Source organism: Canis aureus, chromosome 19 (genome assembly GCF_053574225.1).
Source record: "Canis aureus isolate CA01 chromosome 19, VMU_Caureus_v.1.0, whole genome shotgun sequence".
NCBI classification, from domain to species: domain Eukaryota; kingdom Metazoa; phylum Chordata; class Mammalia; order Carnivora; family Canidae; genus Canis; species Canis aureus.
Window position 1 is genome coordinate 10,251,120 of NC_135629.1, and position 24,669 is coordinate 10,275,788.

The 24,669-nt window shown below is 36.8% G+C and overlaps 1 protein-coding gene across 7 annotated transcripts in view; it reads left to right on the forward strand.

Moving 5' to 3' along the window:
• Positions 1 to 24,669, forward strand: part of RAD18 (RAD18 E3 ubiquitin protein ligase) — a 107,264-nt gene that overhangs the window by 48,925 nt on the left and 33,670 nt on the right. For 6 of the 7 annotated variants that reach the window (XM_077857971.1, XM_077857969.1, XM_077857970.1 and 3 more), the window contains 4 exons: positions 5,378 to 5,454; positions 6,716 to 6,776; positions 16,083 to 16,220; positions 22,508 to 22,682. In XM_077857971.1, the coding sequence (XP_077714097.1) occupies positions 5,378 to 5,454; positions 6,716 to 6,776; positions 16,083 to 16,220; positions 22,508 to 22,682 (451 nt within the window). The remainder of the gene's footprint in view (positions 1 to 5,377; positions 5,455 to 6,715; positions 6,777 to 16,082; positions 16,221 to 22,507; positions 22,683 to 24,669) is intronic. The other variant, XM_077857975.1, reaches the window with a different exon arrangement.

Sequence of the window (24,669 nt, forward strand, 5' to 3'; positions counted from 1 at the left end):
TATTTAGTATTCTTTGCTAATTTTTACCTGAACTACTCTTCTCTGCGAGAGTTGCAAAATGATGATTTTCTGACTTCAAGATTCTTTCCACATTTGCCAGTTGACATTTGCCATAATTCTGAAAACAAGAGCACTCTTTTCCTGTTTTTTTTTTCTTCTTTGTTTGTCTGTTACAAGTATGGATTCACACATTTATAACTCTTTCCCATCCTTAATTATTTTGGTATTTATGTTTTTCCATTTCGCCAGTGGGAGCCTCTACTTACTGATTCTTGGTCATTGTGACATGCCTCCACTAATTATTTGTATATTTATTTTCCATTTTCTGATTTCTAGCATGGAAAGTACCGTCAGCCAGCATAACAGGATAATGCAGGCTCATTGTCTGTTTGTCTCTGTCCCAACCCTGTCAGCGATTTCCAGGATTAGGATTCCCACAGATTAGGATCTGTGGTTCTTCTTATTGAACAAACCAAGATAAGGCTGTCAGCTTTGCTCATTGCTACTTGGTGCCTTAGCTTCTAGGCTCTTCTAGCAGATGGAGCTTAGGAATATATGCATGCATACAGATGTGCATACACATCAGTGTGTGCACACATATATACACACATATGCCTGTATACTGTATGTGTATACACACGTATAAATCCATTTACCTTATATACATTAGAAATCATGAGAACATACTAATACCCTGGTGCTTGCAGTCCAGCCTCACAGAGTTCTTTACCTTTCTCTATTCCATATTTCCCCCCTTTTTTTTTCATGGGGAGAATCATCCCTTCAATAGCATCAGCACATTTACTAATTTGTTCAATTCTGTAGTACATCTAAAATAGTTTTAGAATTGCTTCATCTATACTACTGTACCACTGCAAAATAGACCTACCTATAAGAAAAAATTCAGGATATTTTTTAGTTCTCTCTCCCAGACTTCTCTTCTCTCCTCCCTTTCTTGGACTGAGGGTATTCAGTCAAGTATCATGTTCATAATTTCCTTATTATTTTTCTTCATCGTGAGTTTTTTTTTTTTTTTTTTTTTTTACTGAAATACAATGGGGTTCATTTGTTTCACTTAGTTTTTTTTTTTTTTTTTAGATTTTATTTATTTATTCATGAGAGACACAGAGAGAGAGGCAGATACACAGGCAGAGGGAGAAACAGGCTCCATGCAGGGAGCCTGACGTAGGACTTGATCCCAGGTCTCCAGGACCAGGCCCTGGACTGAAGGCAGCGTAAACCGCTGAGCCACCCAGGCTGCCCCTTCACTTAGTTTCTAGTTGTTGTTATTTAGTTGTCCCTTCCAAGTATAAGGCATTAATAACTTAATGTAACATTTAAACTATTTTAAGAAGATATATTTTTATAATGGACCACACTGGCTGTCATAAAAGTATTACATACAGTAGCAGTTTTGTTTTCTTTCATTTCAAGAGTGCTCCTAATTGTTGAAGCATTTTTATGATGGTAGCTTTAAAGTTCTTATCAGATAGTTTGAAGATTTGAGGCATCTCAGTGTTAGCAACTGTTGAGTGCCTTTTCTCATTGAAGTTATGATTTTCTTCCTTTTTAAAAAAAAAAAATCATTCATGAGAGACACACAGAGAGAGGTAGAGACACAGGCAGAGGGAGAAGCAGGTTCCCTGTATGGAGCTGAAGGCAGGTGCTCAACCACTGAGGCACTTCAGGTGCCCCTGATTTTCCTGCTTCTTAGTTGACAGATGTTTTTATTGTGTCCTGGACATTTTGACTGTAATACGAGATTCTAGCTCCTTTTTAAATATTCTACTTTAGCAGGTTGTCACCCTGTTTAGATTTAGCTTGCAGATCCAGGCCTACTTCTGTGGACTGTGGTTCTAATGATAGTTTAGTTTTCAGAACTCTTGCAGGGTTGTTCGGGTCTGCTTCATTTAATTGCTACCTAGAGGGTACTCAGAAAACCTGGTATTCCATACTGTGCTTCAATTCTCAGACCTTTTGGCTTATTAATTTTAGAATATTTCACATGTGAGTTGGTCAGGAGTGTGTTTAGGATTTCCTATGCAGGCTTAAAGGATGCTTTTCTTCAGGTTTCTTCTCTTTGAGATCCTCACTCCAATCACTAGTTAGGGGGTGAGGGTACTACCTGCTACTGGTGGGTGAGAGAGAGTGGTCTAGATTCCTCTCTAGATCTTTACTGGCAGTGTGTTGCTGGAAGAGAAAAGCTTTTCTTCCTCAATCTTCCTGTTATTGCTGATGGGGAGGGGGAGAAGGGGAGTGGAAAACATACTCCACATTTATTTTCTGTTGGTACTTTAGTGCACAGAAAGCATCAGCAGTGTTTAGCTGGAGTAGGTCAGGTATTGTCAAAGTTTTTTGTCTCCTCCTTTCATAGTCCTTTGTTAGAAAAAAAATTGGTTTCTTGGAGATTTGTGTCTGTGTGTAGTGGGGGTGGGGGTGGGGACTGGTTGTTCTGGGTTGCAGGCTTCACCAGTGCCCAGTCTAGGATATATGGAAGATAAAGAGAAAGCCCAGGGAACTCACCATTATATTGTTCCTTAAATTCTGAGGCCCTTAACCAGCCCATCTTACTCCTACGTTTCAGAGTTCTCTTATAATTGCCTGTCATATTACATCTAAGGGTTTTAGTTAGACTTAGTAATTATATGAGAAGTGAGAAGAGAAATGAGTCTAGTCCATCTTCTTGAGAACTAGAAGTTCTTGTTCATATTTTTAATTTCTGTTCTAGGTGCAGACACATTTAGGATTGTTCGATTTTCTTAGGGAATTAACCCCTTTATCATTATATAATTTCCCTCTTATTCCTTAAAACATTCATTGTTCTAAAGTCTGTTGTATCTGATATTAATATAACTATTCTCCATTTCTTCTCATTAGTGTTTACATGATACATCTCTTTCCATACCTTTATTTTGAACCTGTTTATGTCTTTTACTTAAAGTGGGTTCTTTGGAGGTACCTGGGTGGCTCAGTCAGTTAAGATCTGACTTCAGCTCGGATCATGATCTCCGGGTCCTGGGATTGAACCCCACATTGGGCTTCCTGTTCAGGGGGGAGTCTGCTTGTCCCTCTGTTCCTCACCCTACTTGTGTTCCCTCTTTCGCTCTCTCAGATAAATAAAATCTTAAATAAAATAAAATGGGTTCTTTGCTGAAAGCATATAGTCGCTTGCTTTTTTTTTTTTTTTAAGATTTTATTAATTATTTGAGAGAGCGTAAGCATGGGGAGCAGCAGGCAGAGGGAGAAGCAGACTCTCTGCTGAGATTTTTATTTATTTATTCATGAAAGACACAGAGGCAGAGACATAGGCCGAGGGAGGAGCAGGCTCCTCACAGGGAGCCTGATGTGGGACTTGATCCCCAATCGCCCAAGTGCTCCTGCCTTTTTTTTTTTTTTTTTAATCTCATTCTCTATTTCTTATTGCTTTTAGACAATTTGCATCTAATGTAATTATTAATAACAGTAGGCTTTACAGTTAACATCTTGCTAATTGTTTTCTGCTTGCTTGTTCCATCTGTTTTTTATTCTGTTTATTTATTTATTTATTGGCTCTCTTTTGGACTGAGTATTTTTTATTGATATAGTTCTACTTTAGGCTTTTTTCTTTTTCAGAAAGTTTTAGTGGTTGACATAGGCACCTTTAAGTATTCACAGTTTCCCTTCAAATGATATTACTGTTTCACTTGTAGTGTAAGAACCTTACAACAATATACTCCCCAATCCCTAATTCTTCGTGTTGTTGTCTTCATGATTTTTACATTTTTACCTATGCTGTTAACACAATATATTGTTGTTGTTTTTCCTATAAATAGTTATTTTTTAGAGTAGTTAAGAAAAGTGTATTTTGCATTTACTTTAATTTTTACTATTTCTAGCAGTCTTCGTTTTTTAGGAGAGATAAGTTTAGTGGTTTCACATTTCTTCTGCTTAAACAACTTCATATAATGCTTTTTATAGTATAGGTCTACTAATAATACATTCTTGTTTTTGTTTGTCTCAAAATCTTTATTCCTCCTTAACTTTTGAAAAACATTTCCATTAGGGGACTCCTGGGTGGCTCAGTGGTTGAACATCTATCTACCTTTGGCCTGGGGCCTGATCCCAGGTCTGGGGATCAAGTCCTGCATTGGGCTCCCTGCAAGGAGCCTGCTCCTCCCTCTGCCTATGTCTCTGCCTCTCTCTGTGTGTCTTTTATGAATAAATAAATAAAAATTTAAAAAAATATATATATATTTATATGGGACCCCTGGGTGGCTCAGCAGTTGAGTGTCTACCTTTGGTTCAGGGTGTGATCCCAGGATCCAGGATTGAGTCCCACATCAGGCTCCTTGCAGGGATCCTGCTTCTCCCTGTCTGTGTCTCTACCTCTCTCTGTGTGTCTCTCATGAATAAATAAATAAAATCTAAAAAAAAAAAAAAAAAATATATATATATATATATATGGTATAGAAATCTGGATTAGCAAAGGTTTTCTTCTGTACTTTTAATTCATCACTCCATTGTCTTCTGGCTTGAATAGTTTCTGATGAGAAGCATGATGTAATGCTTGATTTTTCTTTAATAATATACTCTTTTTCTCTGGCTTACACAGATTTTCTGTCTGTTGTATATATGTTATTGTTGTATTTTTGTTTTGTTTTTGCATTGATTATACTTCATGTTGAGTGTCTTGCATTTGTGGTTTGAGGTCTTTTATTATATTTGGCAAATTCTGGCCATTAGGTCTTTAAATATTTGTTCTTATCCCCTTTTTCTTCCTCTTTTGGGATTTTTGTTACACATACGTTATAGACTTTTTGATATTGCTCCATAGTCTTAGTGCTTTGTATCTAAAAATGTGAATTTATATTTAGTACATTGGAGTTTGAGTGAATTGGATTCACACTAACAAATTAATTTTCATATTCCATTAGGACTGCTGTTATACCTGTATATTTAAAGGAAAGAGCAAAATTACTGTGCTCTTGTGGTTATGTCTTAAACTGTTCTGCATGTGTAAGAGTTCAGTGTTTTAGTCCTTATTATTTTTTTAGTCTTTCATTTTGAGGGACGCCTGGCTGGCTCAGCGGTTGAGCATCTGTCTTTGGCTCACGGTGTGATCCCGGGATCAAGTCTCACATTGGGTTCCCTGTGGGGAGCCTGCCTCTCCTTCTGCCTATGTCTCTGCCTCTCTCTGTATCTCTCTCACGAATAAATAAATAAAATCTTTAAAAAAAAAAAACTTTTATTTTGAAATAACTTTGGACTTAGAGAAAAAGTATAAGAATGGGACAGGGAGTTCTCATATCATCATCCAGCTTTAGTGTTAACATCTCACATAACCATAGTATAATGATGAAAACCATGTAATTAACATTGACTGTCCTTATTTTAACAGCTGCTGAAATAGTTCAAGAAATTGAAAATATGGAGAAGACTAGGATGCGTCTTGAAGCTAGTAAACTCAATGAAAGCGTATGTTGATGGTCTCTTTCATTATCTGAGTAGAAATGATGGAAAGAAAAATTGAATGTGCTCCAGTAAAATTAAAGCATGCCAGAACTAAATCTTTTTAAATGGGAAATGCCCATTTAATGTATTATAATTTACTTGCAGCTTATTTTTAGCACAAAATTCTGTCACATTTAGCAGTCTTCTAGGACAAAATATAATTTTAGTCCTGAAGAAAAGGCATATGCCTTTTCATCAGGTGGCCTTGATATTATTAGTCATTTCTATACTGGTTGTGTTTGATAAGCTCTTTAACATCTGTTGCCATTAGGCTCTTTGTTAAACTCAGGGGTTGAACTGTATGATCTCTAACATTCTCCTTTAGCTCTGACATTCTGCAGTTCTATGATTATACTGTTGGAGAAATTAAGTAATTGTAATACTTGGTGAGGATTAAGCATCTATTGAGCTTTCTGAGGGAATCAGAGACCTAAAATTCTTCACTATTGCCTTCCTCTAGCTTGATGGTCCAAAACTTGAGGAAAGGATACCAAAGAAGAAAATAGTCATTGTGTCCCATGACACTGGAGGAAGTGTTTTGGGCTCTCTCAAGTAGACTTTTTTCCTAGACCATCGGTAATATGTCTATAAAGAAAGCTACGACCTTAGGGAAGTAAGTTTATAATCAGATAGTAGAAAAAAATGAGATTTTCGTTGACTTTATCATTACCTATGTGCCTAACTATAAGATGCAGACTGTAATGAATCATCTAAGATTTCTGATTTTTTAAGTCTAAGATTTTCAAAAGTGGGAGTAGAAGTTTAATACACTAAAGTCTTACATTATCATATTTTCTTTATATGTTACCTTTCCAGTAGACTCAGAGAAGGGAGAAGACAAACAAGAAATTCTGCCTTATTAATGATCTGCCAAATGCTCCTTCAGTCTTGTAGTTTCAAGTGTTACTTGTTATATTAATGAATGTGAAAAATTAAATATTGAAAATAGGAATTTAATTGATGTGTTATACTTCATCTTAGTGTTAATCTGTATATTAGTGTTGCATTTTCTATAGATTTTAAAACAGTAGTAAAAGGTATAGTAATTATGCTATTCAAGGGAAATAACACAGGAATTATTCTTCCTAGGTTTATATAAGATGAGATAAGAGATTATTTTCCCTTATTTTAAACATCCACACTTGAAATTTTAAAGTTCATAGTACTAATTTCTGCTTTTGTCATATTTTGAATTTTTAATTAAAGTTTTTTTGGATTATTTTAGATAATGGTTTTTACAAAGGACCAAACAGAAAAGGAAATAGATGAAATTCACAGTAGATATCGTAAGTTGTGTGGCATTATCTTTATTTACAGAGAACTTGGATTGCAGATTTTCATCTTTAGTAATGTTTTAAAATAAAATTTTATAGTAATGTTTGATAGAAACTTTTCTTGTTTGTATTACTTAAGCAACTGAATTTTAGTTGATTGTTTATTCAAAAATGTGATCTTTTTTGTAACTCTATGTGCCTGCTTTTTGATTTCTAACATTCTGCTTTGAGCTGATCACAAAGCACTTTGCAAGATATTAATTAGCTGCTCTCAAAGCATCTCTGTGAAAATAAAATGGAATTAAAAATGGAAACTTTCCTGATTTTACATCCTGTCATCAGGCCACTCACTGGCAACACTTCTGTGAAGAATTTCAGCATTTCTGTAGCTTGCAAATTTGTGCCGAAAATACTTTTCATTTTATCATTTATTACCAACTTCCAGCTTACTTTCTCTTCCTTATTAGGCCTTTGCATATATCTTTTCCAGGGCCAGCACTTTAATGTTTGGTCAATTCATTGCTTTGTTGGTTACATTTTTAGTTTAAATTTAAGTGGCTGACAAACCGGTAGTTTGTAAGTGTTTGTTGAGTGAGTATTCTACACAATATGTGTTTTAGTTGTGCTAAGAGAATTTTGCTTTCTTCTTTTACTTCTTAAGCTTAAATGTGTAGGTTCAGCAATAATCTATTTGAAGAGGCGGGAATAAAGTACATGGGCACTAGATACAGGTGTGATAGCCTGTGCTTTAGTAGAGTAAGAAAAGTAGCCTAGAGTATTCATGGACCATAGACTGAACAACAGAAATCACTGTTTTCCTGTTGTTAGATAAGTGTGATGGGAGCCTCCTTAATCAGTTTTTGAGAAGTCAACATGATTTTTCTTGAGACAGGAGATCCAGAATATCAAATATCATATAATTACTGAATTGCCAAAAATAGGGCCTGTAAAAATAAGGAAACTAGAAAATTTGCTTGGAGAGAAAGTAATTTTAACCACTAAAAGGATGATATCTAACAATGCCACACTGAGAAAATTGTGGATTAGATTTAGGCAAGAAAGTACACAACTATCTATTGCTCCCCATTTAAATATCTATAAAAAGTCCAACTTTACAAATAGGTTGTATTAAATTAATGCATTTAGCCCTAAAATAAACTTCCATATCTGATTTAAAAAAATACATGAAATGGACAATTTCCTTAAAAGATACAAATTACTAAACCATATTCAAGAAGAAGTAAATAGGCAAATTGAATTTGCAGTCCCCGAAGAAATGCCAGGTCCAAATGGGTTCACTGGTGGATTCTATGAAATACATAAGGAGGGAAATCATATCAATTCCATTCATATTCTGCTAGAAAATTGGAATAGAAGAAATACTTCCTACCTCATCTTATGAGGCTGAAGTTTCCACAAAACTAAAAACTTGTGACCAGTATTCCTCATGAGCGTGGATGCAAAATCCTTAATAAGATTTTAACAAATTAAATCTGTCAATATGTGTAAAGGATAACATATCATAATCAAGTGGGATGTATCCTAACAAGGCAGAATTGGCTTAATTTTAGAAAATTGATCATTGGGCAGCCCGGGTGACTTAGTGGTTTAGCGCTGCATTCAGACCTGGGATCGAGTCCCATGTCAGGCTCCCTGCATGGTGCCTGCTTCTCACTCTGCCTGTGCCTCTGCTTCTCTCTCTCTCTCTCTCTCTGTGTGTGTGTGTCTCATGAGTAAATAAATAAAATCTTTAAAAAAAAAAAAAAAGAACAACAAAAAAAATTTGATCATTGTAATTCACTGTATTAAGTCACTAAAAAAACACCATGTGATTCTTCAAGTAGATACAGAATAAGCATTTGACAAAATTGAACACCCGATAATAATAAAAACTCTTGGGGATTCCTGGGTGGTTTCAGCAATTTGGCGCCTGCCTTCGGCTCAGGACGTGATCCTGGGGTCCTGGGATTGGGTCCCGCATCGGGCTCCCTGCATGGAGCCTGCTTCCTCCTCTGCCTGTGTCTGTGTGTGTGTGTGTGTGTGTGTGTGTGTGTGTGTGTCTCCTGAATAAATAAATAAAATCTTTTTTAAAAAAAATAATAAAAACTCTTACTAAAATAGAATTTCTTCAATCTGATAAAGAATATCTGCAGAAAACTTAAAACATCATATTTAATGATGAAATAGTAAATACTTGTGGCTGGGAACAAGGTAGAGGTATCCATTCTCATCTCTTGTTCAGCATTGTTCTGTAGGTCTTAAACAGTATGAAGAAGCAGGAGTAAAGGAAAAAGCTTAAAGAAAATGTGATAAATTATATTTCAGTAGAATTAAACTTTTTTAAAAGGCAAATATGAAATGAAAATCAAGCTACAGATTATGAGAAAATACTGTGAAATTTATATTTGACAAAGTACTAGTATCTATATTATATAAAGAACTCTTAAAATTCAATAAGGCATATGCCATATTTTTTTTAACAAGGGCAAAAGATGTAAACATTCCTCAGCAAAATAGGTATTCAAAAACCAAATAACCACATGTAAATATATGGTTAATCTTATTAGTCTATTAGTCTTTAGGTAAATATAATTTTAAATGAACTAATACTACAAAAAATAAATAATACTATGTACTTATCTTAATGGAAAATCAAAAGGAAGGATAATGCCAAGCTGCTGGCCAGGATGTAGAGCAAATGGCAATCTTGTATATTGCTAGTGAGAATACAAAATAACACAGCCACTTAAACAGTTTAGCAGTTTATTTTAAAGTCATATACTTATATATGACCAAGTCATTCTACTCCTAGCTGTTTATCCAAGAGAAATGAAAGTGTATATCCACACAGAGATTTTTGAAATCAGATTTATTGAGATATAATTTCCAAAAAATAAAATTCATCAGTTGTAATGAACAATTTGAAGAATATTACTGACAGATGTTAGAACAGCTTATTCATATTATCCTAAACTGAAAACAACTTGAATATCCATAAACACATTGTGAAACATCCATATACAATGGAACCATCCGTAACAATAAAGAATTAATTCTCAGCATAGGAAACAACATGGAGGGATGTCAACAACATTGTGCTACAACAAAAGCCAAACTAGAAAAGGCAGCATCTTAAATGGCTCTATATAAAGTTCTAGAAAAGGCAAAGATTAGTAACGGAAAGAAACAATTTGTACTGTCAGCTGCTGTGGGTGGAGGAAAAAGATAATGAAGGATCTCTTTGGGGTGACTTAAATCTTCTATTTCATGATTGCGTTGTTGCATGACTGCACATTTAAAAAAAATCATCAGATTGTTCACTTAAAATTGAAGAATTTTATTGAGTGTAAATTATTTCTCTGTATGATTTTTAAAATTTAGTGACAAGAGTGACATTCTTTTCTTTTTCTGTAAATCTCTGATGGCCTGCTAAATAGAGGACATCTTGATTCTGATACCAGCTTCTTCATTTAAACTGTTGCCATGTGTTGTTTTGGTTAAAGTATATGAAAAGTATCCAGTCTGACGCAGATAGGTAATTAAAAAGAAGGAAGTGTTTCAGTAGATCTTTTAGATAATCATGGATATTCTTGGCAAGTGTTATTTCAGAAAGGCTATTTACAATGGAATTTGAAATCACAATAATGAAGTTCTTGTACTCTATTGCATAAGAATCCACTGGTCTGCCTTTGAATGGACCTTTTACCTATGAATGACTTTGTGGCATCATTTGTTCATTATTTGGAAAATACTGACTCACTGAGTTGCAAATGTTTGCATATTTATATAATAGAAAAGTAATAGCATTCCTTAGTTTCACCACTACTCTTACCAGAAAAGGTAAGTATTGGAAAGCTGTTAGATCATAAATGGTGGATTCAAGTTATCCAAAATTCTGATTTTCATTTGAAAGCTATTTTTTATTTGGCAGAAGAGAGTGTCACTTGTTTTTCGTGAAGTGATGACTTCCCTCATTCATTTTTAAGAAAATATATTATCCAAGTGTGAATAATCACAATTTGTCTACTGTTCTTTCAAATAAAAGCAATGTTCATTTAAAAAGTGACTAATTTAGCTCATAACTGAAATAATTACACAAGTGCTTCTGCAGGGTACTTTGGGTATGTAGCAGAAGTGTATATTTGTAGTTCTCATTTTACCACTGAAGTTATTAAAACGATATGTACTCTAGGGTCAAAATTTAATAAGATTAATAATTTTATTTCTGCTTCATTTAGGATATTCTTAAGTAAAACTGACTTTTTTCTATTGGTAGTGGATGGCCATGGAGAATACAGTGATTACTGGTACAGTTCAGGGTTGCTTCCTTGGCTCATGCTAAGATACCAGTGGTTTTATCCACCATTACTGTTGCACTATCAGCCCTTATGTCAATGTAACAAAAAAAAGGCAAATTAGGTTTTAACCTCAATTTGCTCTCTGAAAGTGGCTCAGAGATCTTCAGCTGTCAACGAGTGCACTTGGAATTCTGCTGTTTTAGAGTGTAGAGGATAAGGAGAGGAGGCAGCTGAGTAAACTGAAGGAGTGGCCAGGAGATAGGAGAACTTGCAAATATGGTATCAGAAAATCTAGGGAAACCAAGTGTTTCAAGAAGGGAGATATAATAAACTGAGTCAGATACTTACTGTGGAAGGTTGAGTGAGATGAAAGGCAGCAATACATTTTACAACTCAGAGGCAGCACACTAACTTCAATAAGAATAGTTTCCTAAGGGAGGTGGCATCAGAAACCCCCAAGTTGGAGGTGAAGAAGTGAGACTGTTAAGGTGGACAGCGCTTTGGGGAGGTTTTACTCTGTCAGGGAGAGCAGAAAAATGAGGGCGTAGCCTGAGGCGGGTGTCAAGGGATGGTTTGGTTTTTGTTTTCAAGTTAGGAGATACTTAACCTACTGGCTTTCAGGTCTTTTTTGACTGCGACCCAGAGTGAGAATTATATTTTGGATATAATTCATTAGGTATTTTATTGTAAAATTAAAAGTTACACAAAGCAATATTTACCCTTCTCATTTTTTTAAAAGTTGTATTTAGATGTTTTCAAATGATGTTCACATTCCCCTCCCCAACCTTAAATGGCTCCAGCATTGGAAAAGATTATCTATCATTCTTCTCTGAAAATTTCAGTGACTATGAAAAAATATAATTAGTGGGATAATTATGTTCCAAAGCCAGTTATGCTTATCTGAACCATCCATACTGCATCCTACTCTCTAAGTAAGAGTATGTTTTTAGAGCAGAGAAGTTTACAGAAAGTTCCCATATATCCCCCACCCCTACACATGCATGACCTCTCCCATTATCAACACCCCCCACCAGAGGATACATTTGTTACGGTTGGTGAACCTACATTGACACATCATAATCACTGGAAGACCATACTTGAGTTTAGGGTTTACTCTTGATATTGGACAGAGAGACAATGACATGTATCACTGTGGTTTTCAGCAGAGTATTTTCACAAAGAATCTTTTGTGCTTTGCCTGTTCATACCCCACCTGCTACAAAAGCCCTGGCAGCCACTGATCTTTTTATTATCTGCATAGTTTTACCTTTTCCAGAATGTCATATAGTTGACATCATACAATATGTAGTCTTTTCAGATTGTCTTCTGCCACTTGGCAATATGCATTTAAAGTTCCTCGATGTCTTTTCATGGCTTGATAGTGCTTTTCTTTTTAGTGCTGAATAATATTCCATGGTCTAAATGTACTATTGTTTATCCATTCAACTACTGAAGGACATCTTGGTTGCTTATTCTTGCCATTTTTTAATGTACCCTGGCACTTTCCATTCTGTTATTATTTCATTAAGAAAAAATGCTGGTCTCTACCTAGTTGTATTCATAACCCACACTCTCACTTCCAACAGAACAGTCCCAGGCATATTTGTGTGCCAGTGGGAAAGGTGCCAAAGAGGGGGATATTGATGATGTAAGACAGGGAGAGGGTAATCACAGGTGCCGTATATCTTTGAGAGAAGGCCTTAGTGATGGAATCCAGGGAGTAACTTAGGGCATGGCCTCCCTCCGCCCCCAAGCGGATAGATCTATACCTTTTTAAACTTTTCAAGTTTAAATCCTTGAGGGGTACAGCATCACATGGATTCTGTGGCCAATGGCTTTAGCAGATCAGCAATCTGAAGATTGCTTCAGAGTTTGGCACGAACTTATGCCACTGTTTCCATGAACACGAGTTACTTTTCCTCACATTACTCTGGTTTTGTTGTTTACCACCAGAGATCATTGTTGTTCTTTGCTTTGTACACATAGGCACATCTCTTGCCTAGGTAAAATTCAGATTCAGCTTGAGCATCAACACCTTCAATTTTAAGAAGGGCCGTGTTTTTCTTCTGTTCCTGAGACCTGGGTTATAGCCAGCAAAAATGGCTTTGGACCACAGCCTTCCAGACATATTTGTCGTTTTAGGAGTCCAGTTCCCACCAGGCCTCTACAGTCTCCACAATGGCCAGGAGTTGGCCTTTAATTGCTGCAAGGACAGTTGTTTCTTACTCAGTACAAGGAAGATAAAGTGTATATGCACAGGTGAAGTAATGGTAGCTTGAAGATGACAGAGCTCCTGTTAGAATGTTTGTGTTTTCTCAAAGTAGTGTGAGCCCAGCTGAGAAGGGAGTATTGCAGGTCTAGAAAAGTGTGAAGTGGTCATTTTGGAGAATAGTAAAGCAGATTTTGCTAGAGAAATGTGGAAACGTTGTACAGCAGTGTTGAGTGCCCATTTTAGACTATGTCAGTGAGACTAGTCCATTCAGGGCGAAATGAATAAGCCCTAAGTGAATGTTACTCTCTTCTCCATCCAGCTTTAGCTGCTTTTTTTACCTACATGGTGGGTAAAAAAAATGCATGAGATTTCACCGTGAGAGATACTCCAAACTTGGTCTGTGACTTAAAGTCGATGAGTATCTCGGTGTCATCACTGTGAAGGGTGAGTCTGTCCCACTCTTGGAAGAGCCTGGCTTTGGTCTTGTGTACCTCGGATTCGCAGGCAGATCCAGAGATGCTCTGGCTGTAAAAACTGGTCTAAAAAAGTAGTTAAGGGTGGTGAGGGAGTGAAGGGCTTGACTTGGAGAGGCAGAAGGGTGATATGATTCAAGTGTTAACAATCTTGAAGAACATGATTTGGGAGAATGTGGGGCCTATTCATCAGCTTCCCCAATTATCTCAACCACTTAATTTTTTTAAGAGGTAAATTCAGGACATCTAATTAGCAGAACTGAGATTTTAAACTATAAAGTACTCCTTGCCAAATGGCACAGCTCCTAAAATGAGGTGAAGAGGTAAGTGGGAACAATTTCATTAGTCAGAATCTCGGCATTGTTCATCTTTTGAGCAGAGGTTGTTGGACTTCTTGGGCCAAAGCCAGAGCAGTGGCTGCCATTTACTTTTTGGTTTCCAGCCTAGTTGTAGAGGTAATCAGATTAAACAAAGAAAATCTCTTTTTAAACCTGAGATTTTATTACTTCAGAGGAAAAAGTCATTAAGCCTCCTTAACTGTTAATGAAATTACTTGAGCAAGTTTCTTTTCTTTTTTTTTTTTTTTAAAGATTTTATTTATTTATTCATGATAGTCACAGAGGAGAGAGAGAGAGAGAGGCAGAGACACAGGCAGAGGGAGAAGCAGGCTCCATGCACCGGGAGCCCGACGTGGGATTCGATCCCGGGTCTCCAGGATCGCACCCTGGGCCAAAGGCAGGCGCCAAACCGCTGCGCCACCCAGGGATCCCTTGAGCAAGTTTCTTAAGTAATTCTTATACCCATAATTCATACACACGCAACGGCCTTACTGGGAGAAGACCTAGACCAGATCTCACTAAATTACGTAGATCTGATCGTGCTGTGTTACCCTTGCCTGACAGAAACCGTGTGGTGGTGGTGATGGTCAGGGTAGCCCATTGACTCTGTGGAGCTGAAGGAGGTACAAAATAATCCTCAAATGCACAGAGAGTTAAATAGGACCTGAAAGAACTCACCTAGCTTATTTCCTTAGATAGGATCTCACTTACTTCTGAAAAGCTAACTTTTCCCAGTAATCTTTATGGCCAGCTCATATTTCTTTTGCTGAAATTTTAACTGCTTATTTAAAATTTAACACACACTTCACAACCCAGCATGTCAGTTTCACCAGGAGTTTTAAATATACTATATACCATATACATAAATATATTGTGATATAAGAGCAGTCTCTCCCTAAAGTCCAAAGAACAGTCACATTTATAGATCAGGAATATTGAAATCAGTGTGTAAGTGGAGGCAAAACTGGCTGCTTCCACAGTGGGGAGGGAAGTCAATTGAACCTTTACCCCACAGGATTTTTCACGTCTGTAGACAAGAATTATTTTCCTTTGCCATCAGTTATTTACAATTTACAGAGCTGTAACATAGCTCAAAGGCAGTGAGTGAATGCCTGGAATCCTGAAAGAGTAGCTATAGAAAATGCATAGTTTTCAATAAAAGCACAAATTTTTTCCTACACTCAATTATTTTTAGTGTTGTACCACAGGGGAAATGTTGATTACTATATGAAGACAGCTTCAGAACTTTATTTGCTGCATGATTCTTTCTAAAATGCTCTTTTATGGGATTTATGACATCATTTTGAGTCATGACTTAAGTGTTTGAGGGTGTTAGGTAAGTCACGTGCATCCTCAGCTATTTGAACTACAGTTCAGGCAGGATCAATGCCTGGCTATTCATTATTGAGTAAGTTAATAATGGGGACCTAGAGATCAGGCTTATGTTATTTTCAGATTATTAAAGTAGCCGGTGTTATTAAGATTGGTATGATTACAATATCCTGAGATAAGTGGATTGGGAGTAGGTGGTGGCTATTAAAGGGATCCTGATGGGAAACAGGCAAGAAATGGGAAGGAAAAAGGGAATTGAAATGAATAGCCTTTGTTTTTATGATCACCTTTCCTCAAGGCTTCTGCTTTCATACTCAGTTTGTCTTCATGTTAATATTCTTTTGTTTCTTGGGAGTTAGAACTGGTGTCTTTTGTATATATTTAAGAAAGTGGTATCTTTCTCCATCTATCAAAAGCCTTTCAGAATATGGGGTTTTGGAAAAAAAACCTACAGTAGCAAACTAAGAATATCCTGTTTCCCTGTTTTTATCTGAGGAAAGAAGGTAAGAGGGGAGAGACTTCCACAACCCCCAACCGTTTTTACTTTTGTGCTTGCTAGCTTGTAAATGTAATGCAAGTGATTCCCAGGGATGTTATTCTTGAGCAAGCTTGTACACTTCCTGATGTACTTCTATATTTTACGGAGAAGATCTTTTGAATTTTAGGTAAAAAACATCAGAATGAATTTCGGCTTCTGGTGGATCAGGCCAAAAAAGGATACAAGAAAACTGTTGAAATGTCAAAAAAAAAAGTAACAAAAGAAGAAGATGGATCTACAGAAAAGCTGTTACCTGTATTTGTGGGTAAGAGACTTTAATTAAAAACAAAGATATGTTGAATTTCACTATTTATTTTAAGATCTTAGTTATTTTAGAGAGAGAAAGAAAGCATACACATGCCCACGAGTGGGGGGAGGAGGGGCTGAGGGCAAGAGAATCTTAAACAGACTTGGTGCTGAGGGTGGAGCTGGATCTGAGGCTCGATCTCACGACCTGAGATCATGACCTGAGCTGAAATCAGGAGTTGGACCCTTAACTAACTGAGCCACCCAGGTGCCCCTGAATTTCACTATTTATTTTTAATATAAAAAGAAAATAAAAACCACAGGAGTTTACACTTTTATTAGGTATCTGAAGTGGGAAAAAGTAGTTTTAGACATATAGCAGTTGTTGAATGTATACTAAGTTTGTTACTGTGGGGAAAATGATTGGGACAATACCCTGAAGACAAATTTCTGAAGTCTTTCATTTAATGATAAATCAGAAGTTTCTTAGCTATTTCGCTTGAGGATGTTTTCTAGGTGTAGGATTTATTATTACATATCTTGAGATATCCTACAGGTAATTTTATCTTAGAATAATTTTTGTTATAGTTTACAATGAGCAGTCAGAAATTATCCTGGTGAATGAAACTGTAGACATTCAGAAAGGAAGTAAAGAAAAAAATAATGAGGAAATGAAGAATACTTTTTAAATAAATAGACATGAAGAATTTGTACTAAACGTTTTAATAGGTCACTGGTATTTATTTTAGATGGAATGTTCTGCTAAAATATCTGAAGCTTATGTACTTGGTGTGCCCACACATAGCACATTCCTTAATTTGGATCCATTTTAAAGTTTGAGATTAAGGGGCACCTGGGTAGCTCAGTCAGTTAAGTGTCTGCCTTCTGCTCAGGTCATGATCCTGGAGTCCTGGAATCAAGCCCCATGTCAGGTTCCCTGCTCTGCCGGGAGTCGTCTCCTCCCTCTGCCCCTCACACTACTAATGCTGTCTTTCAAATAAATAAAATCTTAAAAATTTTTTTTGAGATTAATATTATATTTCTATTGCCAGGGCTTTGGGCCAGAATCATAATGGAGGAAAGTGTACAAGAAAATTCTGTATTTTTTATTGTGATTAACTGTACATAATATAATATTTATCATTTTAACCATTCATAAATATACAATTCAGTGGCATTGTATACATTGAGAATGTTTTATAACAGTTAACACCATCCACACCCAAAACTTTTTCATCATGCAGCATAAACTCTGTACCCATTAAAAATAATAACTCTTTTCCCCTTTCCTAGCCAAACTCTGGTAATCTCTGTTCTACTTTCTGTGTGAATTTACTTATACTAGGTACTTCGTATAAGTGGAATCATATTAATATTTGTTCTTTGTCAACTTATTTCATTAAGCATTGATATTTTCAAGGTCCTGTTGTGTCATATATCAAAATTTCAGTGCTTTTTACAGCCAAATAATATTCTATTGTGTGTATTTGCCACATTTTGCTTATCTCTTCTTCTATAATGGGTTATTTTCACCTTTTGGCTATTGTGAATAGTGCTGCTATGAAGATTGGTGTTCTTTACTTTCCATTCTCTTATAGAATTACCAGAAGTATATATCTGTTTACCTTTAAGAATCCACAAAACTCTTTCTTCCCAAAGCCACTGCACCATTTAACATTCCTGCCAAACAGTGCTTAATGATTCCAGTTTCTCTCTATCCTTGCCAATACCTGTTTTGTTTTGTTTTGACCATAGCCGTCAAGGTAGATGTGAAGTGATATCTCATGGTTTTGATTTGTATTTTCATAATGACTACTAATGTTGAACATCTTTTCATATGTTTATTGGCTATGTGTTTTTCTTTGGAGAAATGTCTGTTCATGCTCTTTGCTCGTTTTTCAATTGGGTTGTTTGTTTTTTGTTGTGTTTTTAGGAATTCTTTATATATTCTGGATATTAATCCTTTTTCATTATATGATTTGCAAATATTTGTAAATGTTTTCTTGGTTATCTCTTTGCTTTCATCATAGTTTCTTTTGATGCACAAAGGTGCTTAATTTTTTTTTTCTTTTTTTTTCAAAGGTGCTTAATTTTAATGAAGTCTGTTATATCCATTTTTTTTTCTTTTGTTGCCTGTGCTTTTGGTATTATATCCATGAAATTGTTGCCAAATCATTCATGAAGATTTTCCTGTTTTCTCCTTTGAGTTTTATTGTTTTAACTCTTAAGGTTTAGGTCTGTGATCCTTTTTTTTTTTTTTTTTTTTAAGATTTTATTTATTTATTTGAGAGAAAGAATGCACAAGGGTGGGGGCAGGAGAAGGAGAAGCAGACTCCCTGCTGAGTGATGCGGGGCTTGATTCCAGGACCCTTGTATCACAACCTGAACCAAAGGCAGACCTTTAGCCAAATGAGCCACCCAGGCACCCCTTGTAATCCTTTTTGAGTTAATTTTTGTGTGTACTATAAGGGTTTGACTTCATACTTCTACATGTAGATAAAGCTCCAGTTGTTAAAAAGACTATCCACGTTGAATGCTGTTAATATCCTTGTTAAAAATTAATTGAGTCTATATGTGAGGGTTTATTTCAGTACTCTCTGTTGTACTCTGTGGTCTGTACTGTATGTCTGTCTGTTCCCATGTCAGCACTATACAGTTACAATTACTGTAGCTTTGTTATAAATTTCAAAGTCAAGAGGTATGAATCTTCCAACTTTATTCTTTTCAAGACTTATTTTTAAGATTTTATTTATTTATTTATTCATGAGAGAGAGAGAGGGGCAGAGACACAGGCAGAGGGAGAAGCAGGCTCCATGCAGGGAGCCTGACGTGGGACTCAATCCCGGGACTCCAGGATCACGCCACACCCTAGGCCAAAGGCAGGTGCTAAACCACTGAGCCACCCAGGGATCCCTCAAGATTGTTTTGACCATTTGGGTCCCTTGAGATTCCATGTGAATTTTAGGATGAATTTTTCTATTTCTGCAAAAAGTTACTGTTGGGATTGAATTGAAACTATAGATTGAGGCAGCCCGGGTGGCTCAGTGGTTTAGCACCGCCTTCAGCCCAGGGCCTGATCCTGGAGACCCCGGATCGAGTCCCATGTCGGGCTCCCTACATGGAGCCTGCTTCTCCCGCTACCTCTCTCTCTCTCTCTCTTTCTCTCTCTCATGAATAAATAAATAAATCCTTAAAAAAAAAAAAAAAAAAGAAACTATAGATTACTTTGGTTACTTTTGCTATCTTAATGTCTCCACTTTATGAATACAGGATGTCTTTATAGCTTCTTTAATTTCTTTCAACAATGTTTTGTAGTTTTCAGCATTTAAGTTTTTCACCTCCTTGGTTAGATTTGTTCCTAAAGTCATTCTTTTATGTGCTGGTACATTCTTAATTTTTTCTTCTAAATTCTCCTGGTATCATTTAGTAGGTCGCTGATGCTTTTCATGCTCTTTTTAAACAACTTGAGCATGTTCGTTAAATTGTTAAATGTTTTTCCAAGAAAATAGTTTAGTTTCTGAAAAAAATCTGGTTTAATATTTCAGATTGGGAGAACATTTTTGCTTATTGGTTGAATGTCTCTTGAAAATGATTGCTTATACTCAGGATTGTGCATTGTATGCATATATGCCCATGAATATTGCTCTCTGTGGGATTCAGAGATGGTTGTGCATGAGTGCGCATGTCTGAGGGGTGGAGAGACTGTGGGAGAGAGGAGGACAGACAGACTGGCACAGGCTGACTAGGAAGTTGAGCTCTGTATAGCATCATACAACCAGTATAGTTTTCGTTCTTTGGAATAAACTTGCTCATTGAAGTGCCAATATAAGTGAACAAGATACACATTATCTCAAATAAGTCCTTCTCCTGTTTTGTCACATGTCTTTGGGGAGGCTTGATGTTAGAGCCTCAGAGTTGGGGGCTCTGTTTGACGTCCACTTCTGACGTCTATGGACGGATATGAAAGATAGCTGACTTTCAGTGCCCTCAAATTGTTGACTGATACTTGTCCCCAAGAGGGAATTTATCCTGGAAAGGCTTATTTAAGAGAGAAAGAATTAAGAAAAGAATATATGTCAGGTGCAAAAATAAAAGATAGATTTTTTTTTTTTTTTTTTTTTTTTTTTAGTTTTAAAATTTATTTATTTATGAGAGACACACAGAGGCAGATATAAAGAGGGAGAAGCAGGTTCCTCACAGGGAGCCCAGTGCAGGACTTGATCCCGGGACCAGGATCATGCCCTGAGCCAAAGGCAGATGCTCAACTGCTGAGCTACCCAGGCATCCCTAAAAAATAGTTGTAAGTTAAATTCCTGCTCCCTGGGATCCCTGGGTGGCGCAGCGGTTTAGCGCCTGCCTTTGGCCCAGGGCGCGATCCTGGAGACCTGGGATCGAATCCCACGTCAGGCTCCCGGTGCATGGAGCCTGCTTCTCCCTCTGCCTGTGTCTCTGCCTCTCTCTCTCTCTCTCTCTCTGTGACTATCATAAATAAATTAAAAAAAAAAAAAAAAAAATTCCTGCTCCCTGTTTCGTAAGCTTGATTCCATTCTCCCAGCCAGCTGAGTGTTGAATTGTCTGGGCTCACTGAGTTTACTGGGTGATTGATTGTTCTTAATGTGATCCTTGGTATCTGTTTAGGAGAGGAAATCTTGAGCTCCTGGATGGTTGTTGTGGCTAGCTTCTTCTTTCCTTTTTCCAGATAAATGTTAGAGGGTACAGTTTTGTTTTGGTAATGTTTGGGCTTATTGAAAGCCCGACAACATCAAGAGTTTATTTATAGAAGTTACACTTTTGTCACATATGCTGTTCTTTAGTATAACGAAGACTTCTCATATCTGGAAAAATCTCACTGTATGGACTTGGAAAGGTTTCTTTTTGAAGAATCTGGGACCCCTGGGTGGCTCAGTGGTTGAGCGTCTGCCTTTGGCTCAGGTTGTGATCCCTGGGTCCTAGAATTAAGTCCTGCAACGGGGTCTCCACCAGGAGCCTACTTCTCCCTCTGCCTATGTCTTTGCCTTTCTCTCTGTGTATCTCTCATGAATAAATAAAAACAAAAACTAAAAACATTTGAAGAATCTGTCTTTTACTTTTTCTATAAATTTTCTCTTTATGACAAACCTTAAGAATTCTTTTTAGTGTCTTTTGTTGAAGGTTACTTGCTTATATAAGTACACTGGATGAGTGATGTGTGAAAGCTCTGCTTCTCTGTGAGGAAACTTACAAAAGGGTGCTCTATACTATTAGCACATGTGGCTTGCATGCTAAGTATTTACTCAATTCCTGAATCTTAAAGACAGAGCAACTGAAATCTTAGCACAGTCCTGAAACAGGTCGTGAGGGAAAGTCCTGGTCACTGAGGGATGCTTCGTGGATATTATTTTTTGCACTCGTATTTGAAGATACTTGGTCATACCTGTATGTTGCATTCTAGCAAACACTGTCTGCATGCCTCTAGCATCCTTTATTTTTATCTGCAACAAGAGACCTTAGAAATTCAGAATATGACAAGGGATACATAGAAATATGACATGTATTAGATCAAACGGAAATACTGGTTATGTCTGATGAGTTTTCCTTTTCCATAGTAAATATTAGATTCTTTGGAACAAACTAAAAGAAATGGCCAGATGGATTCACTACCACATAGTCAGTGACAAATATCCTAGTTCTCTCCTATCATCTATCTATCCATCCATCCATCCATCCATCCATCCATCCATCTGAGAGAGCGTGCGCGCCGGCATAAGCATGAGAGTGAGGGGAGATACAGAGGGAAAGAGAGAATCTTCAAGCAGACTCCCTGCTGAATGTGAAGGAGGGTGTGGGTTCCATTCCATGATTCTGAGATCATGACCTGAACCAAAACCAAGAGTCAGACACTCAACCAGCTGAGCCACCCAGGTGCCCCAAGCCTTTAGTTCTCTCATTCGAATCTTTCATCCTTTTTTGTTGTGCTTCATATGTTTATCAGTTTTCTCTTATCTGTGAAATATGTGGGAATTCTTTAGTAATATTGTAAATAGAAGCCTCATTAGAATTCCATAGTTCACTACTCCTGGTTTTAAAAGGAAATTTTGTTTTTAAATTCATTAATCTAGAAATACATAGGTGGGCATTATCATTAGATGGCACATGGTAGTGTTGATTCTTATGCCCTGACACTAGAGTTTTGGAATCAATGTTACAAAAACTTCCATTTTACGACGTATAAATAGCAATATTAAATGTCGTAGAAATAATAAGCATATAGAAGTTGTAGATTTTGTAGAACTTGTAAATATTTTTCTTTCATTTTTCTTTTTTTAGAACGGGAAGATAAAAAAATGAAATTCTCAGATACTTCCCCCATAACAAACCACTTCTCTCAATCAAAGCTGGAATCCCCAGGGAGAATGGAGCCTGATAGACCAGATGATTCTTCCAGTTGTACTGATATTCAAGAAGAAGCTCTTTCTTCATCAGAATCAGACTCATTCAATAGGTAAGAAATCTGTATTACCTGATTATTTTAAATGTCTATTTCCTGCGTATGCTAAGATAGAAAGTAACTTGAAGACCTGGGGCAGTAAAGTGTTGTACCACTTCAGTCTCCTCTTCTGCTTTGTAACTTGCACAGTGATAGCAAGCAGGAGAGAATTGAAGTGGCTGTAGATAGTTTTCCTGGAGTTGAAAGAGAGAGCATGATAGGCAGTGATATTTTTGTTAGGATAATGAATGAAGAAAATAAGACAACTGTGTTAGAAAATAGAAATGACCAGAAAGACAGTGCATAGGAGAGTAAAACAAAAAGGAAAAATTTAGTTGAACAAGTAAGAATGGATAGGGAGGCTTTAAAAATGAAAGATTTGAAGATGAATTGTTTCTCCAAATGATTTTTTAAAAGATATTTTTAAAAGATGATGTATTTTTTTAGAGATGACATACAGTTAAATCATAGTTTTGAATAAAAACAAAAAGTAAAAAGTTTTGAAATAAAACTTTATGTTCTGGCATTTCACTTTATATAATAGACCATTTGTACCCATGTTTCTACCTTATCTTTATAGGTGTTTTCTGGGGATGTGGTGTTCTCTTGTGGCTCTTCTCCATAACTGACTGGACTTTCCAGTTTCTGTTAGATACCTACATTTTCCCCAATGTTCTGCTTACACACCTAAAGCTGTGGTAAAGCTCTGTCTACTTAGAGCCTTTTGTTTCTAATAAATTATTTTTAACACCATTTTGACCATGGGAGGTGTTGCTGCCTTCTCAATGCATTGTATCAATTTTAAATGCTATCATCAGAATGTGAATATGTCTTAGAAACTTTTAGTCTTGGGATCCCTGGGTGGCGCAGCGGTTTGGCGCCTGCCTCTGGCCCAGGGCGCGATCCTGGAGACCCGGGATCGAATCCCACATCCGGTGCATGGAGCCTGCTTCTCCCTCTGCCTGTGTCTCTGCCTCTCTCTCTCTCTGTAACTATCATAAATAAATAAAAAATAAATAAATAAATAAACTTTTAGTCTTTGATAGTCCTTCACTTAAAAATTAGCAGTGCTCTAGAACGATAGACTATGTCTATCTGAAACATCAAATTAGAAATTTTTTTTAAGAGAAGTGTACTCAAAACCCTCTGCTTTACTAGGATTCTTGGGGAACGGTTTCAAATTATTAATGGTCAGGCATTTGGAATGGAAAACCTCTTATCTCACCCCTACTGTTTTCAAGGTCATTGGCATATCTCAAGCTGGGTAAAGGAAGAACACATGGTGATCTGCGTGTTGTCCATTTTGTCTGAGGGTGTGATACTGCTGCACAGTTTCTCTACATCAGGCTGTTCCTGCAAGTTCAGTAGGCAGTACTTGTTTTTAAACACAAGTCATGTAGGAATACAAAGTAAAAATGGAGGAAAATCAGAGTCCAGAGGAGTAAGAGTTCATTTTTAACCGTAGTCGCAGAATGCCTGAATGTCTGGGAATGCCAGGGTGAGTTTGAATTTGAAATAGGGGAATGGAAGAAAGTGTAGGAGGAAATACATGGCAGCCAGCTGTATATTTATATATTTGGCGCTGAGAGGATGGAAGTAGGGTCAGTTTGTTGAGTTCTTGGCCTCAGATAGATTTATTGGCATCACCGAAATGTGAGAGGTTTATTAAACCGCTAAAAAAATTTTTTTGATGGGGGGGCTCCCTGGGTGGCTCAGTGGTTTCGTGCCTGCCTTCGGCCCAGGACATGATCCTGGAGTCCTGGGATCGAGTCCCACATCAGGTTCCCTGCATGGAGCCTGCTTCTCCCTCTGTCTGTGTCTCTGCCTCTCTTTGTCTCTCTCATGAAAAAATAAATAAAATCTTTAAGAAAAAAAATTTTTTTTAATGTAAGGTCTTATATTTATTTCACATTTTAATTAGTTCGGCATATGTATATGTCTATATACACACACATAAGCCCATATCCAGAGCAACTACCCACTAATAACAATTTTTAGCAGC